This window comes from Gossypium hirsutum, chromosome A06 (assembly GCF_007990345.1).
Source record: "Gossypium hirsutum isolate 1008001.06 chromosome A06, Gossypium_hirsutum_v2.1, whole genome shotgun sequence".
Classification (NCBI taxonomy): domain Eukaryota; kingdom Viridiplantae; phylum Streptophyta; class Magnoliopsida; order Malvales; family Malvaceae; genus Gossypium; species Gossypium hirsutum.
In genome coordinates, this window is record NC_053429.1 from 8,927,997 (window position 1) to 8,945,593 (window position 17,597).

The 17,597-nt window shown below is 32.0% G+C and overlaps 1 protein-coding gene and 1 long non-coding RNA gene across 2 annotated transcripts; both read right to left on the bottom strand.

Moving 5' to 3' along the window:
- Positions 1-3,602: 3,602 nt before the first annotated feature.
- Positions 3,603-6,948, bottom strand: LOC107962558 (uncharacterized). The gene is made up of 9 exons (XM_041115072.1): positions 6,679-6,948; positions 6,378-6,589; positions 5,839-6,020; positions 5,460-5,744; positions 5,318-5,376; positions 5,175-5,211; positions 4,994-5,065; positions 4,448-4,772; positions 3,603-4,133 (listed from the first exon to the last, which is right to left on the bottom strand). Exons 1-9 carry the CDS (start codon positions 6,794-6,796, stop codon positions 3,729-3,731), a joined length of 1,695 nt encoding a protein of 564 aa, XP_040971006.1. The 5' UTR covers positions 6,797-6,948; the 3' UTR covers positions 3,603-3,728.
- A 4,309-nt stretch (positions 6,949-11,257) lies between these two features.
- Positions 11,258-12,372, bottom strand: LOC121230400 (uncharacterized). Its single transcript, XR_005928372.1, has 2 exons — positions 11,907-12,372; positions 11,258-11,619 (listed from the first exon to the last, which is right to left on the bottom strand). It is a non-coding gene; the product is annotated as an uncharacterized lncRNA (long non-coding RNA).
- Between the last annotated feature and the right edge of the window lie 5,225 nt (positions 12,373-17,597).

Sequence of the window (17,597 nt, forward strand, 5' to 3'; positions counted from 1 at the left end):
CATGGTAATATGCAGTGGTTCCAAACACATGTAAGGAATCATAATCTGTAGCCGGTTTTCCAGACCATACCTCCATAGGAGTTTTTCTTTCTAATGCAGATGATGGCAAACGATTAACAAGATGGCCAGTGTATGTCACAGCCTCAGCCCAAAATTGCTTGCCCAACCCAGCATTAGACAACATACATCGAACTTTCTCCAGCAATGTTCGATTCATACGCTCTGCCAATCCATTCTGCTGTGGTGTATCCTTAACTGTGAAGTGTCGAACAATACCATACTCTTGGCACACATCGAAGAACGGATCACTTTTATATTCCCCTCTATTGTCCGTCCTAAGCCGCTTGATTTTCTTGCCAGTCTGGTTTTCGATCATAGTTTTCCATTTAAGAAAAACTCTAAGCACTTCATCCTTAGTTCTCATGGTATACACCCAAACTCTTCTGGAAAAGTCATCAACAAAAGTAACAAAGTAGTGTTTTCCTCCCAATGAAGGTGTCTTGGAAGGCCCCCACACATCTGAGTGAACATATTCCAAAATACCTTTTGTATTATGGATAGCAGTACCGAATTTCACTCTCTTTTGCTTTCCCAGAACACAATGCTCGCAAAATTTTAATTTGTAAGCCTTTGCACCTTTCAACAATCCTTGCTTTGCCAGAATTTGCAAGGATTTTTCGCTGGCATGTCCCAACTTCATATGCCACAACTGCATTGAGTCCAATTCTTTGTTACCGGAAGCTGTAGCGACTGCTCCAATAACTGTACTACCTTGGTAGTAATACAAGTTATTTTTCCTGATGCCCTTCAATATCACAAGTGCGCCAGATGTCACTTTCAAAATCCCATCTCTCATAGTAACAACTGAACCATTGGATTCCAAGGCTCCTAATGAGATGAGATTTTTCTTCAAACTGGGCACGTACCGAACATCAGTCAGAACTCTGGTTGATCCATCTTGATTCTTTAATTGGATTGAACCTATCCCAATAGTTTTACAGGCATTGTCATTGCCCATATAAACAACTCCTCCATTTAGTTCTACTAAATCAGAGAACCACTCCCGGTTAGGGGACATATGATAGGTACAACCCGAATCCAATATCCACTCATCTGAATGGAACGACGATGATGATGCAACCAGTGATAGTTCAGAGTCACTAGTATCATGCTTAGCAACACAAGCATCTACAGCAGCTTTTCCCTTATTCTTCAGCTTTGGACAATTTTTCTTCCAGTGACCTTTTCTCATGACAAAAAGTACATTCATCTTTCCCGAGTCTGGACTTTGACTTTAATCTCCCCTTTTGAGTTTTCTTCCGAGTGTATGAACGACCTCGGACTACTAAAGCTTCTGTATCTCTGATTGAGTTTTTCTGTTTGTCCTTTCTCTGTTCATAACTGTATAAGGCCGTACAGACTTCGCTCAGAGATATATCACTCCTGTCATGAAGTAGAGTAGTTTCTAGGAACTCAAACTCCTCAGGAAGTGACCCCAACAGCATCAAAGCCAAATCTTCATCTTTGAATGTCTCATCCATATTCAGCAAATCAGTGACTAACTGATTAAATTTGGTGATGTGGTCATTCATTGTGGTACTTGGGACGTATGTGAAGCGAAACAGTCTTTTCTTCAAGTGGAGCTTATTTTGACTGTTTTTCTTCAAAAAATTTTCTTCAAGTGCCACCCACAACTTATTTGCAGAAGTCTCCTTCGAAAAAGCATACCTCTGCTCTCGAGAAAGGCATGATCGAATTGTGCCACATGCCAACCGATTGATCGCCTTCTAATCTTTCTCCTGTACATCATCTGGTTTCTCTTCATCAATGGCAATGTCTAGACCCTGCTGAAAAAGGGCATCTAGAACCTCACTTTGCCACATACCAAAATGGCCCGTGCCATCAAAGATCTCCACGGCCAATCTTGCATTTGCAATTGTCGGTCTTGTCCACATGGACGATGTTAAAGCTCCTACACCGACCGTTTTCTCCATAATCTTTCAATATACCTAAGGAAATCTTTTCTGATGTGGAAGATCAGTTTAAACTGCAACCACAGAGCATACTACGATTAACCTTCGGCTCTGATACCACTTGTTGTTCCAATAGGGTCGGAAGCGTGTAAATTATTGTACTAAAAAATCACACAAAGTTCAATTTCCAGGAAAGAGAGGTGGATCACATGGATCTCTTAAATACCAAGTCTTTCCTTAGACAGAATATCCCTTCTATAGTAATTTAATAGCACAATTAAATACTACTATTATACTCTCAAATATTGAAAGAAAAATAGGACAAGAAAGAACACAAGAGTTTTAACGAGGTTCGGTAAATTATACCTACGTCCTCGGGCACTAACACCAGATGATAACTTTACTATCTCCAAAATATTACAAACAAATAGAATTCCTTAAGAATTCTCAAATGGGAGAAGAGAGAAAACTAAGAGAGAAAGATTGGTTGGGATGAATTGAAATGAGAAATGAGAAGGCCTATTTATAGTTGAGGTTTAAGGACCAAACAATAAATAGCCCATTATCTCAAGGACCAAAAAAAATTATCCCATGTCACTTTTTCAAAGTCAACTTTAGGGTGCTAAACTTGCACCACTTTGTATTGTTTGCCATTAATGTTGTCTCCCATTAATGTTAACAATAGACACTGCCGGAAACATGGGAGAATAATGTTGGGGTTTTCATAGTGCCTTAATTAAGCTTTGCTTTCATGGATTTTTAATTAACGGCAGTATTGTGTTATGGATATTGAGCATTATTAGGTGCTTCAATTCCCATGTAATTTTGAAGGGGCATAAGGGCCATTTTAGTAATCAATAGGTTTAGTCAATGGTGACTGCCTGGTTGCATGCGTGCCAGTTCCAGTCAAGAAATTTGAGTTCAAATTTTAATAAAAGCAGTTAAATTATGACTTATGAGATGAAAAAATAAGAAAGATTGATGGAAGGAACGCAAAACGAGTTTAATAGAGAAAGGAAAATCGAGAAAATATTATGTATTAATTTCCTGGCTCAGTCTGACAAAGTTGAGGTTGTAGAATGTGAGATAATATTATGTATGGTTTGGTTTAAGTCTTAGTATATACAGTTGTATTTAAATTTATTTTGATTTAGATAATTATCAATTTAACCGTGATTATAGATATTTGGATATATATTGTTTGTATTTGGAATTTAAAAAGAATCAAATAGTTCAGCAGAGTAGCAACTTTGAAAATTGAGTTAAACTTGGATTTGCTTACCCATCTTGGAGGTGGGTTGCGTAAAACTTAGGACAAGCACGAACATGCATTGGCGTTGAGCATCCCCTTATCTTCTAAGTCTGACAAAAAATGGTGACACGTATTGGATTTGGCATATTCAAATCCACAGTTGGAGATGCATTAAGCACACTGATAAAGACATGTCGCCAACTTTTGGCTTGGGGACATTTTACATGGGAAATGTTGGATCTGGGAAAGCAAAGCACTTGTTCTTGCTATGATGTCTTCTAGTGTCACATTTTGGTGCAGAGAAAATAGTATGACAGTTCATAGAACTTTAATTTATTGATGATGACAAAAATCTTATTCCTGCTTATGCTTTTAGATTAATAGGAAAAATACATTTCATTGATGAACAATTAGCAGGCACAAGATTAAGCACATCTACTGTATTTCACAACGATTCAAACCTAAGGAAAACAAGCATAATATACAAAGTAATGCAACGAAAGTTACTCGGAAATAAACAAGTGCGGTTTGTAACGTTCTAGTGACTTGTTTACGCCTTCCACTCTAGCATCGTGCTGTTTAGTATAAACGCGATGCCTTCTCTCTCTTGCATAAATCACCCAAAACATCAATGACAGCATCACAGCTGCAGATACAATTACTAATCCGATGTAGATCCATTGACTATAGCGGCGCAGACCTGGGCAATGATCATGACTGATATCTGTGAATGTATCGCGCACGAAAGTGCAGTCTTGCAAATTAACCAGGAATGGACCGTAGCGATATAGACCATAACTAATATTCACCGCAGCTGACATCTGACTATAGAATTGAGGGGTCAGCCGCCCAGGTGTAGTACAAATCCCGGAAGGTGTAGATATGTTACAGGTATATTTCTTCCAAACCTGTTTAAAAACAAACATAGCCACTCATGAGATGTGGTAAAAAGTTTCGAATAAGTGGAAGCCTGAAAATGGGCTGAGAAACTCTAATGCAGATTTTGAAACCTTTTTTTAAGACTTTTTATTGAAACATAAGATTGACCATGGTGTTCAGAACTTGTTTATTAACATAATCACCACGGTCTTTGGGGTTTAGGGTATAAGTGTATGCTCTGACTCGACATGTATGCTACATGAGTGTGCATCGTGCATTAGATTTATCCCTATTTATTCATGGTCAAGTAATTTCCACTTATAAGAAAGGCTAGTTTTGTTACCTCAGAAGAATTGTACAAGCTAACTTCACCAGATGCACACATACGCTCCGAGAGATTTGAATGGAATGGATTGCAGAGAACAGGCACCAATGGACCGGATTGATTGTAATATAAAGGTGCCAATTGTGGTGGGAAATTACGGTTGGCAACAGTATTGATGATGCCATTCACGACAGTTACAAGTTGGTGAGTGACATTCTTGGTTTGTAACAAGGTCTCTTGGGCCGTTGCATTGTCCACACATGGCAGAATGTCATCTAGCGCAGTATGTGCAGTGGGATTCTGGACCCACTGGTCCATGGCAACACATGCATCTCCTGCAACACTGTGAAGCAAGGGAAACAATTTCAATTTAGTAAACATATTCATATTAATGAAGTGTCTAAGAACGGTCTTTATCTTTTGGCCAAGAAATTAAACCGTAAGCTATATCACCATTAGCATGTTCATAAATCCGAGTACGCAGAAAACCTGGTAATTATATCAAAGATATGCATGTGCATTCAGGTTTTAATGAGCAAACTAGAGGGGAGGAGAAGAACATACTTGTGGAGGAGATTAAATACACCACATAAAATAAATGTGCCGGCAACAAGAATCCACCCAAAGATCACCAGCCTGCATTGGTTAATAACCAAAGTGTTTGATAAGTAACACATGTTCATAAGATCTATACCATTTATTTTGAAGCGTACAACCAAAAATACATTAATGATAATTCGCTTACGTGTAGACCAGAAACTGCAATCCAAGAATGGAGAATACTGCAGCAAACTCATCAAAAATAACAGCATAAAGTTTAGATGATACTGTAATACTCAAATTAGTACAAATCTAGGAGGAATAGTTAGAGAAGCAATAGTAACTTACAGAATCCAAGAAATGCCAAAAAAAGCATCACAGCTGCGACAATGACAAGAGCCAATCTCCTGCATCATTTACCATAATATCAGTTTGGTGATCTGCACTCCAAGATTATTCTAATTTCAAGATTCTACGTGCTTTAACTTACACGCGGTCCAAGCCGTGTTGAATTCTGTCTTTATTATCACCTGTTTGAGTGGAAAGTGTTGAAGCAGAAGCGTTGATTTTTTTGTCAACATCATCAATGCTTTTTTGGATATCAGGTGATAGAATAGTTGAATCTACACTAATTGTTTTAGCTGCAGAAAGATAATCCGACACATTCCTAAGGTTTTCTGCCGTAACATCTGCCTTATGAACAGCAAAATCCAGTGTGTTCGTTGTACTGGCATGAAATTTTCCTTGACCGATGTACAGCACAATACAGCCGACACTGTAAAATGAAGTTGAAACTCCAGCTACTGTTAATGTGGTTCTTTAAACACATATATATTGAAAGTTCATAAAGAGAGAGGGAGTAGAGTTACATTGCAGCAATGGTGAAGAGTATGAGGAAAATAAGAGATAGAGCATAAGCTATTCGAGAGTAGCCATAAGAATCTAGTTGACAACAACAATGACGGATGCATATGACGAACAAGCATAGCGCGAATAACACAAACCATATTCCAGCAATGCCAAAGAATGGAGCCGCTGTAAAACCCACAGACTGCAAATATAAACCATAAAAATGATATTAAACAAAAAATAGATAGAATCTAATTTATAATATGTATTATAAGAACTTAGGGGAAGAACTGGATTACAGGACTCAATGGCTAGAAATACAATTAATTATATTCTCAAAAATCATAACCAACCTATCACAATGACATAAAACATAAAAAATTCTATGAAAAAAACAGATCATATAAAACTGTACAATTCAAGGTTGTACAAAATTCAGGAATCCTGGTTAAATCTCTCAATTTTTCAAAAAATACCAAAATGACATAAAAAAAAGGCCAAAATGAATGATTAGAAGAAAAATGAAATTAAAAGGTGAAGAAGAGATGAAGAAACTGACAGCCCAATAGTGCTGATTGCTGATGTTCCAGCCACCAGTGTACTTCTTAAAATCATTAAGAGGGTCTTTCCTCTGAGTCCTCTTTTCAGCCAAAATCAAAGAAGAGTTGTTGGCTCCTTCATTTCCCTCTACAAGGTTCCTCCTTTCTATCTTCCTCCATGGCAACACTTCACCCTGCTCTTTCTCCCCAGAAACTAAGCTTTTATGATACCCTATCAAAGAATATAAAAAGAAACTGTTGAAACCACAAAAAAAACCCAGAAATAAAAACTCAAAACTTCCCTTTAAAAGAAAATAACACCTTGGATGTGTGAAGTTGGGAAAATTGAGGCTTCAGAAACTACTTCAGGTCGGAAAAGAAACAAAGAGAGAAGAAAAAGAAGAAACAATGTAGGAGGGTTTGCTCTGAAACATAACATTATGACGTTAGTTTTGCTGTTTTTTCAGTGTCACTGTTCCTCAGATTTTTTTTGAGAGAGAGACAGAGGGTTAAATTGCAATTATAGAGGTTGATGCAAATTTATTACAACGTGCTTGCTTTACCATTAGAGGGAGCCCTTTGTTTCTCTTCTGTATGCTTTTCTTTTACCATAATGCCCATGAAGATGACCTGAATCTTACATTTTTATTTTTATTTTCTTAATAAATCTTATTCTCCTTTGTACAATAAATTAATAAAAGAATCTTATTCTCTTGTTCTCCTCTCAATTTTAAAAAAATATTTTAGTTTTTTTTTTTTTTTTTTTAGTGTTGATTAAAAGGGAAAATGATTATAAGTGGTAATGTTTGTCAAATCATCTCTTTTAATAATTCAGTATGTGAAGTTAATAATTAATTAAATTTTAAAAATTAAAAATTATAAAAAAAATGTTATTTAATATTGCAATGTCTCATGATACATTGATAAGGGAAAACTAAGTCTAAAACGAAAAAGAAAAAGAAAAACCATCACCAGCGTAAACCAGGGTGGAGCAACATATTGGTGATGAAGTATAATTAGCATGTTTGCTTTTGTTATCTATTCATGTATACCTACCATCTCAATTTTTTTATTATTAATAATTGAGTTAGTCTCACAAATTAATTAAGTATCATTTCAGTTAGAGAAATTATAAAAATATCATTTCGTAATTTTAAAATTTTATATTATTTAATAATATTTTAATCATTTTATTTTAAAATAATAATAATAAAATTTAATAAAAATGAATTTAATTACTATCATTTGATTTGGAATTGAAATTTTAAAATCCAAAAAATATTAATACTAAAATTCACCAAATTTATATACAAAAATTTAATCCTTTTAACTTACAATTAGTAGAATTTGAATTTTTTATTATAGTTGAAGAAATTATTGTACTCACACATTTGTTTTTCTTATGAATTTATATTCACAAATTTGATTTGGAAAGATGTATCATAACGTGATTTAATTATAACCTTAATCTTTTAATTGAAATAATTTTTTTTTATTATAAAATTTGTTTGGAAAGAAATTCCTAGTTACATTAACTTTATGTTTTTGCATCCCATTATTAAATCAACTGTTTGTTTATTATCACATCCAACTATCAAAACACGCATTCTTGCATTTTAAGTCATGTTCATCCCATCAATAATTGCTTGCAATTTAGTATCTAAAATCGAATTAATTCTCATATTCCGATCATATCTTAAAACTCAATTGCCATTCGAGCACCTTATTAGGTCACTCACCGTTGCATTTCCAGAATTCACATGAACTCCACCATCGGTGTTAAGTTTAAACCATCCTACCCGTGGGCAGTTAGTTCAAATCTGCAAAAGAATTTATGATCACTCTCGCCTAGGCTAAATTGTCCAGGCTAATTCCTAGACATTTTAAAACTATTTGTCAAAATAAATTTGTAATTAAAGATTAAATTAAAATTTGTATTTTGTTGCTAATGAGAATAAAACTTTCAAATTCTTTTTCTCAATTATGATTCACTATCCATTACATTTAATGAATAAAAGTTTGAAAAAATTTCCCATTACCATTGACACACACAAAAATCATGGATGAGTGATTTGGGCCACTATGCATTATATCATCTAATCTTGAAAAAGATAACCGAAAAAGATAGTATTACCATTAAAACAAAACAAAGCAGATTATGCATGAATTATTCTTAATTTCAGGAGTAGACCCACATGATTCCTTCATAATTTGTTCTTTTGGCCTTAAATTTGATTGGTCAAAGGTCAACGAATAAGAGAAAAAAAATTAAAAACTTGGGTTGCCTTAAAATAGGAATTTTAATTTAATTTGGGCTACAAAATTATTTTAATATGATGGTTTACTAATGAGTTTTACACCTAATACAACAAAAATCTCTTCACTTTGATTATTTTATATAATATAGTAAATTAATTTAATGATATAATATCATTTGATTTATTAATAATATATCAAATATTAATTATTTGTTTAAGGTTCATTTTTCTTATACCTTGATTTAATCAAGAACGTGGCCCACTTCATGTTTCACCATTCATACACATTAGAAAACCGACAGCTGTTGAGAGCAAAAGGTTTCATTTTGAATTTCATTCCTTTTATTTTACAAAATCCAAAAACTGGGTTTTCTTTTTTATTTTGTTAAAATTCATCCTGAAAATAGAAAATTTTATTGACTACAACTTAACAATCAACAGTTTAATAAAACTTACTAATTTAAAACCATGTGTTTAATAACAATAAATGAACTAGTTTTTAACTTATTTTTATAAAATACTGAGATTAGATTGTGAAAAATTAAAATTGAGGGACTAATATTTCTATTTTCATAAAACTTTTATAAAAAGAACAAAGGAAGGAAGTCCACCTTTTTTTTCTTTTATTTTATGGTTTTGGGAATATGAAATGGATTTAAAATTTAAAATTTGAATTTTTAAAATAAAGTAAACCCTATAACCTTTATATTTCTATACTTAAATATATGATTTTTCTTAAAGTCAAATATATGATGATTTGAATCTGAATTAATTTACACATATTTACCTCATATTTTCATATATAAAAATGTATTTTCTTAAAGTTATAAAATATAATAATGATATTTAATAAATAAAAATATTAGTTTGTGTTTTTAATATAATATTACAATTTTATCAAAATGGAGCACAACCATAGCTTTGTGGGCAAACAGCTTTGACACAAAACATGTTGAGCTGTCCTAAAATAATACACATTAATAATTAAAAATGGTTTTTTTTTCTTCTAATAAAAGAAGAAGAAGAAGCTAATTTTGATTGTCATTTTGTAAGCTGTCATATTAGATTTCCCACATGTTCAATTCATTTGATGCATCTTTGCTTATTTCTTTATTAGTCTTTTTGGCCTATTGGGTTCATTTTTTAATGATCATATTTTTGTGTATACAATTTCCTTCATCAAACCTCACATAACTGCTGATATTGAATCTAGGCAGTCTGCAATGTTGATTTCACTGCGTTTCAATCATTTTTTGACAGTCATGGAAATTAAATTAAAAAGACTGTTAATTACATAATTATGTTTCGTTTCTTGAAGCAAAAAGTTATTTAGACAAATTTTAGTCTCTTAAAATATGGTTAATTCAAACTATTTCGTGTTCCAAATTAAATTCCTAAGAATCGTCCTTAAAGGTAGAGGTTACCAAATTTGCATGACATGCTTAACCATGGAAACTTGTCAAAATATGTCTAGTTGTGTTGGAATTGCTAATTTATGCTTATGCAGCATGTTGATTGGATTATGACTTTCAATAACATATGTTACATATTTCATGGCTGTTGTTTATCATCAGCATCTCACATTTATTATTCATCTATGCTATATATGATTCAAGCCTTAGTTTTACAAGTAATTTTAAGAGTTATTTTCTTGTCGTCATCTCTAATTTTTTTTATCGTATTAAATGTTTGAAATTACTCTACATATGTCGTGCTTGAGTTGTAACAAAGCCAATTGTCAATGTGTCATGATGTTCTATTGATGCCAAAACTAAAGCCTTTATTGTGTTAATAAAATTTGCTCTTCATCATCTATGACGAATGTTTATTATTATTTTTTCTAAATTGAATGATTCCATTCATTGAATAAATTAATGAATTTACCTTTTAAAAAAAAAGGAATTCCTATGCTTAAATCAATGAGATGTAATTAACATGATTCTTAAACATGAGTCTATTTTTGTAACAACATACTTTGGTGTTCAAACCGTTAGAAGCTTGTTGAGTCACTGAAGCCTTTCCCTTGCCTTGAACCACAAGAGTTATTGTGAAATTAGTCTTACTTAACTACCTTGATATTGTACGGATGCTTAAAAATTAGAACCTATGACGTTTGACGCAAAGGCTGTACCTAGATAAGAGGTTAATATCAACATTCACTCTCAACCAGGTAATTAACTTAGTATCAAATTTATTAAAACTCCCTTACTTTTAATAAATAATAAATGTTATTTTGATGGTAGTTTTGTTTTTCCATATAAATTTTAGAAAAATACTTATACAGAATTGGGTATGAACTAAAACCCTTGTGATATTTAACTTTTAACTTAATCATTTCAACCAAAGCTATTTTTTTGTTATTATATCATTCTTTAAAAAATTTTACTTACATTTTTCACTCATATCTTGAGTGTGACAAAATCTAGCGTATATATAAGTGTCATGGGGCTAGAACTTAAGTATCACAAACTGCGCATCCTTAGATGATTTCTTTACTTCAAATCTGCCTAAGTCAATCTAATTCCTAAAAGTAAGAATTCACGAAGGAAGTTCTCTAAGACACCGAAGTAAAGTGAAAGCAAATACAAAAGACAAAGACGCTCAAATCGAACAAAAACCCTACAAGCAATGCACACAATGTGTTTTGAGTAAATGCTCTAAAATGTATTCAATAACTATGAATGACATGATTATTGTAAGAACCCAAATTTACCCGAGCCCAAAACTATTAACCGGCCCAAACAAAAAAACATAAAAACAAAAGCCCAAATACAAAATTACCAGTCCAGAGTCCAAAACACAAGTCCAAATTTTTGCAGACCCAAAACTAAAAAACTTGGCCCAAAAATAACAAGCCCATGTACCTAAACATTTTTTTACAGAAGCCTAAACCCTTCTCCCCTCCTCAGCCACGTCGCCCGCACCTCGTCCGGAGGCTTGTCTGCAAGCTTGCACCGAAATGGAAAAAGAAACCCTTCTCCCCTCCGTTGACTAAGCGCTAGCCCTGCAAAAAGAGGAAAGAGAGACAAAAACAAGAAAAATAGAAATAGTAGCATAAACGAAATCATGAACAGCACCAATAGTGAAATAAACAGTAGAATATGAAGTTTTTATTCGGCTATAAAAGCTAGAAAGATCAATGTATTGAGGGGGACGTTTTTAAGCAATCAGAAAGCAAAAAACAACAATAAAAAGGTTGGATCTCATTTTTTTTTGTTTTCTTATTTTTATTTTCGGTTTCCAAATTCTTTTTTTAAATATATAAAAAGGGGAAGAGAAAAGAAGACTCACCGTGATCCCGAAGTTACTTCGTCAAAGTTCCTGCTCCGTCGTTGAAACCGACTCTAAAGTGGAAAACGAGGTCTCTTATCACGGGCTCTAAGGTTAAGGAAATATGGCCTTCGAGAGCTTCAAAACCGGGGTTAAAAAGCCCCTTTTCGCACAACCCCAACCACCATCCACGGTGGATCAACGACGGCGGCGATGATGGGTTGGTATAAACCCTAGCAGAGGATAAATGAAAATAGGGGGTGTTTTCAGATTTTTTTTTTTTAAAAAGAATGAAACAAAAATAAAAAATGAAATCTTTAGGTTTGTATACAGACACGAAACGGTGCCGTTTAGCACCTAGATCATCAGCGTCAAAACGACGCCGTTTTAGGCGATCTGCGTGCAACCTGACCCGCTCCAGGGGGATCCGCGTGTTTCCCTAAAAAGGGTTATTTACAATCCAGGTCCCTCATTTGTTTCAGCATATTTCGTTTAGACCCTCGACAGCCTATTCTCCGTTATTTATAATTTATACCTTGAATTTTATTGTTATTTCAACTGAATCCTTACTTGGTTTAATTGATTTATTTATTTATTTTATTCTTTTCGTCATTATTTATTCATCAAGTTTCCATATTATTTATCTTTTCACACATCATTACATTATTTATTTTAAACTATTATGTCTTATTTACTTTGAAATCATCTATATACTTTAAACTTATATATGCATACATATTGTATATATTACTTTGGATTATATTTATAGGTTTTCATTGAAATTGTTTGTATATTATTTATGTTAAATTTTACTTTTAAGCTTCTTATATATGTCCTTTTAAAAGGACTTTTTTTTTATTTGTTACTTTATACATTACCTTAAATTATTTTACATATTATTTATTTTAAGCTCTTTTACATTATTTTGGACTTTTACATATTATATATTTCAAGTTTATACATTATGCGATCCAAATTATTTTACATGTTAGTTATTTTAAATTTATATTAATTATTTTAAATTGTTTACACATTTTAGTTTTAAATACTCTTATGTTATTTATTTTCATCCTTTTATATATATTTTCCATTTTAAATTTTTTATATATTGCTTGGTTATATTATTTCACATGTAAACTATTTTAAACTCTTTTATTATTTATCGTAAATCTTTCTATTATTATCTTAAGATGTCGTATATTACTAAACTATTTGGTGATTTTTTTTTTATTTGTCTTGTCATTTATTTTAAATTATTTATATTATCTATTTCATTTTTCTTTAATGGTTGATATTGGTATCTAAATAATATTCATTGTATGTCGCCTTTGCATGCCTTAGAAATTATTTGTTAGTATCTTCATTGACCTTCAATAACATCGTCTAATTCATGTATCACTATTCTATGCTCTATATTGCCTTTCATTTTAACTAGTTTAAATCATATCTTGTATGAAACGTTTCGTTTTAGTTCAAACAAAATAACACTCATCGTTAAATGTCATACTCGCTATATTTCAAAATAAATTTTTTAAATAAGACAATATTTGGCGTTTGGAAATTTCGAGAAACCGTGCCCTACGTGCTGGGTTTCGACTTATCGTTTGACCGAATAACCGAATATTCTTTTCAAAATTTCAATGTATGAGTTTTGGGAATCATGAGATGATTTTGGTATTGAAGGTTTAAAATATCGTGTCCTACGTGCTGGATGTGATATTTTATTTCTTTGAAACAAGATTAATCTTAATTGTTTCATACTATTGCATTTTTATTCGAGATTTTTAAACAAGGCAATATTTGGTGTTTGAAAATTTCGAGAAATTGTGCCCTACGTGTTGGGTTTGGATTTATCGTTTGACCAAACGACTGAATATCCTTTTAAATTTTCAATGCATAAGTTTTGGAAACTATGAGACGATTTTGGTATCGAAGGTTGAAATATCGTATCCTACGTGTTGGATGTGATATTGTATTTCTTCGAAACAAGAGGATCTGATTATCCACTTCAAGTTTTTCAAGCATTCATAACAAGGGATTGTATTTTAAAATTTATTTTAAAATCTTTTCAACTTTCGACATTAGGACTTTAATTAATCGATTAGGTACCAATTTTGGGCGTGACGAGGGTGCTAACCCTTCCTCGCACGTAACCGACCCCCGAACTCATTTTCTCAACTTTCGTAGTCCAAAATCGTTGTTTTAGTAAACCAAAATGTTTTATTAAAATGACCAAACTTCTTGGTGACCCGATCACACCTAAATAAAAAAGATTGGTGGCGACTCCCAATTTCTGTTTTCTTTTCAAAATATGAAGTCGAACCGTTTTTCAAAAAAATGGTTTCGACAATTATAAATGAGATGAAATGTCTCTATTTATAGTTGAGCTCTTCTAAATCTAATAGTATATTTTAAATTACATCAGCAGTCAATATTAAAACTTATCTACAATATGAGAGTCCTAAAGTATTTAAACTCTATAGAATCTTATCCATTAAGATTTACAATATTCACCATGGTAACTTCAATTTTACTAAAGTATTTTATTGGGCCACCAAGGCTTCAAATAGATGGGTTTCTAAATGTGATCCACAATCGGGTTATTTCAAGTGAGTTAAATGAGCCTCATTTAATTAGCTAACCTCTATGGGATGTTTTGTGGGCATTTGTCACGGATTTTGATTCACGGCCCGTGACATAAGTACTTGCTTGGAACAAACTTTTTGAAAGCAAACTAATGGTTGAATTGGTTAAACCATTAGTTCTCAATTTAACTGGTCTAATCGATTGAGTTGAATAAATTATTAAAAATTTAAAAACTATTTAAAAAAACAGAAGAAACTTATTCAACCATTGGTTCGATTGATTAAATCAATCGATTCACAAGCCAATAGGTCCAACCCTTTATTCTGAATTGATATCTTGGTCGGTCCAGTTCGATTTGGTTCTAAAAATGGTGGCTTAGACAACAATGGGCACATGGTAGTGATGACACCACAACGACATAATCTTCCAAAAATTAATTAAAAAGTCTAAAAATAATTAAATATATATAAATCAAGAAATTAAAATATTTTTAAAAAAATATAAAATTAATAATTTTTTATAATTTTCATAAAAATAAAAAAATTATAAAAACTAGATTTTATTTTTATAGAAAATCAAATTTTTATAAAATTTTTTAAAAAAATTAAATAAAAATCATGAAAAAATATATTAAATTTTTTTATCATAATTACATTCTTTTTAATTTTTAATAATTTTCTTGAAAATAAAAACATTTTATAAGTTTAAATATTTTTTTAGATTCTTAAATTTTCTTTTTTTAATTTTCAGATGATAACTTCATGATAATATCATCATCATCACGTTTCAAATGTTCATTGGATCACATAGAAAAAATTAACTATGTTAGTCCCAAATACTATTTTATGCACAGGGAGCCTAACATAGGTATCACTTAAAAAAAAAACATATGTATCAAAATGCACATTGAAGTTAAAAATAGGTACCAAAAAATATATTATCTTGTTTTATGGTACTATAGATTTCATTTTTTTGTGTGTTATAAATTATATAATATATAACTAATTTACAAAATGAGTTAAACTCGGGCCTTAAATGTTTAAAACTAAACTTGACCCATATTTTTAACGTGTCTAATTTTTTACTCAAGCTCATTTTCCGAGTCTAATATTTTTATCCAAAACCTCTCAAATTTTGAATAGGCCATTGAACTGGGATAAATTACTCGACCCTTGAACACGTATATTCTAACGTGTCATATCCACTTTAATCCATAACTTCAATTTTATATTTTAATTTGTCATTAGTTTTTATTAAGTCTATATAAAATAATATAATTATTATAAAATAAAATTCTGTTGTCAAATGGTAATACTTTCACAATATTTTATAACAATATAATTAATGCTTTATCTGTTTCACTAAAAATAATTTTAAAAAAAATTAAATAATAGAAAATATTTTACATAAAATAATTCAAACATTCAAGAAACTCCTTGCTGGACAACTCTTAGGCTTTAATTTGTTGATGGGCAAGCCGACAAATTTTTTATCCTAGCCCAAAATCTTGAGTTCACTTTTTCAATCTTGTTTGGGCCTAAACAAAATCATTTTAGTTCCTGCTGGTTACTGAAGGCCGTTTAGGGATAAGGGAAAAAAGTTGAATTCTGCTATCAGTCCATTTAGTTTTTTAAAATTATGGACTTAGTCGCTGTTCTTTAATTTGATCAATTTTAATCCTTATACTTTTCAAATTGGTCAATTTTAGTCCTAACCCAAATAATAACAGTTAAATCCTTTTGGTTTAATTCAATTACTAGTCTTGGACTATGCATACAATTGTAGATTTCATCCATATTCTCCAATCAAATCATTCTTATTTCTTTTACTTTTTGAATTTTGAAATTTTAATCTTGATGCAAATGAAAATCATTAATCCATTAACTAGATTTTTTGTGAGTAATATGTGAAAATAACAAGTTAACATAACATGAAATTACATATATGATGATATGGTTGGCGCATCAAATTTTGAAAATAATAGAACTTAATAAATTTAACAATTATTATGTTTGAATTTAGTTAGTGTTATTAAGTTGTTTAGTTATTAATTTAAATTGTAATTATATGAATAGTTATATTTTATTTAATTATGTTAATTGTTTATGTAGGTTAGCCGAATGTGGAAGATTCATTCATGACAAGGTGCATGGACGGGAATATTCAATGAACGGGAGGATACATGCATGGATCGGTTCAATATTTGGAAGCCTTACATTCATGTACATAGAGGGTTAATGAATATTGAGAGATGCATCTCCCATGGACGGTACACAAGAATGTATGAGGGACATTTAATACAAGTGCATGTACGGCTAGGTTCAAGCCTCCTTCCAACTTCCATGTATAGTCGATGCATGTGGAAGGACCCTTGGAGTTTCCTAAGCACCTATTCAGCCAAAAGACACCTCTTGGAAGTTTCATGCGCACCTTGGCCGAACCTAGACAACCCGTTGAGCTACCAAAGGTGTACATTCAGCAAGTGATTAAAGCTCATGCATGAAGCTGTCCAGACACATCCTCATCAGCCGAATCAAGACTAAATAATTAATGTGTTCATTCTAGAACATTCTAGCTAGTGCATGACCGAATTTGCTTAGCTTTTAAGCTAGCTAGTTTGTCCATTCGGTTACTACATGATTGCCTTTAAATAGTTTTGTTCATTTCATTGTAAAAGGACTTTTTGCCAATTTGTTTAAAGAACATTGTTCTTGTGAGGTTGCTTCCTCTCATATCTCGTGCAAGTTTCAAAAGACTTATCTAGCTTATGCTAGTGGCGTCAATCGTATTGTTTTGAACTTATCACCAATCTTGGTGTGGCGTTCACCTATCCATCTATCCATATTTTCACCTTAACAATATAGGAATCGGGGTGAAACTTTTTAGTGTTGAATCATTCCTGACGTTGAGTTCGTTTTCCATCCCCATCTATCCAAATTTCCTTTTTGTTAACCAAACCGGGCCTCTATCCTTCATCAATCTTTGCTACCCTTAACCGATCCTATTATTAAACTTACCCTTCTTGAAACCTTCCGCTTATCCTATTCTAATCTTTTACTTTTATTTCTAAGAATCGAGACACGAACAATTCTCTCGACTACGATCGGGCAACTGCGTGAATTCATA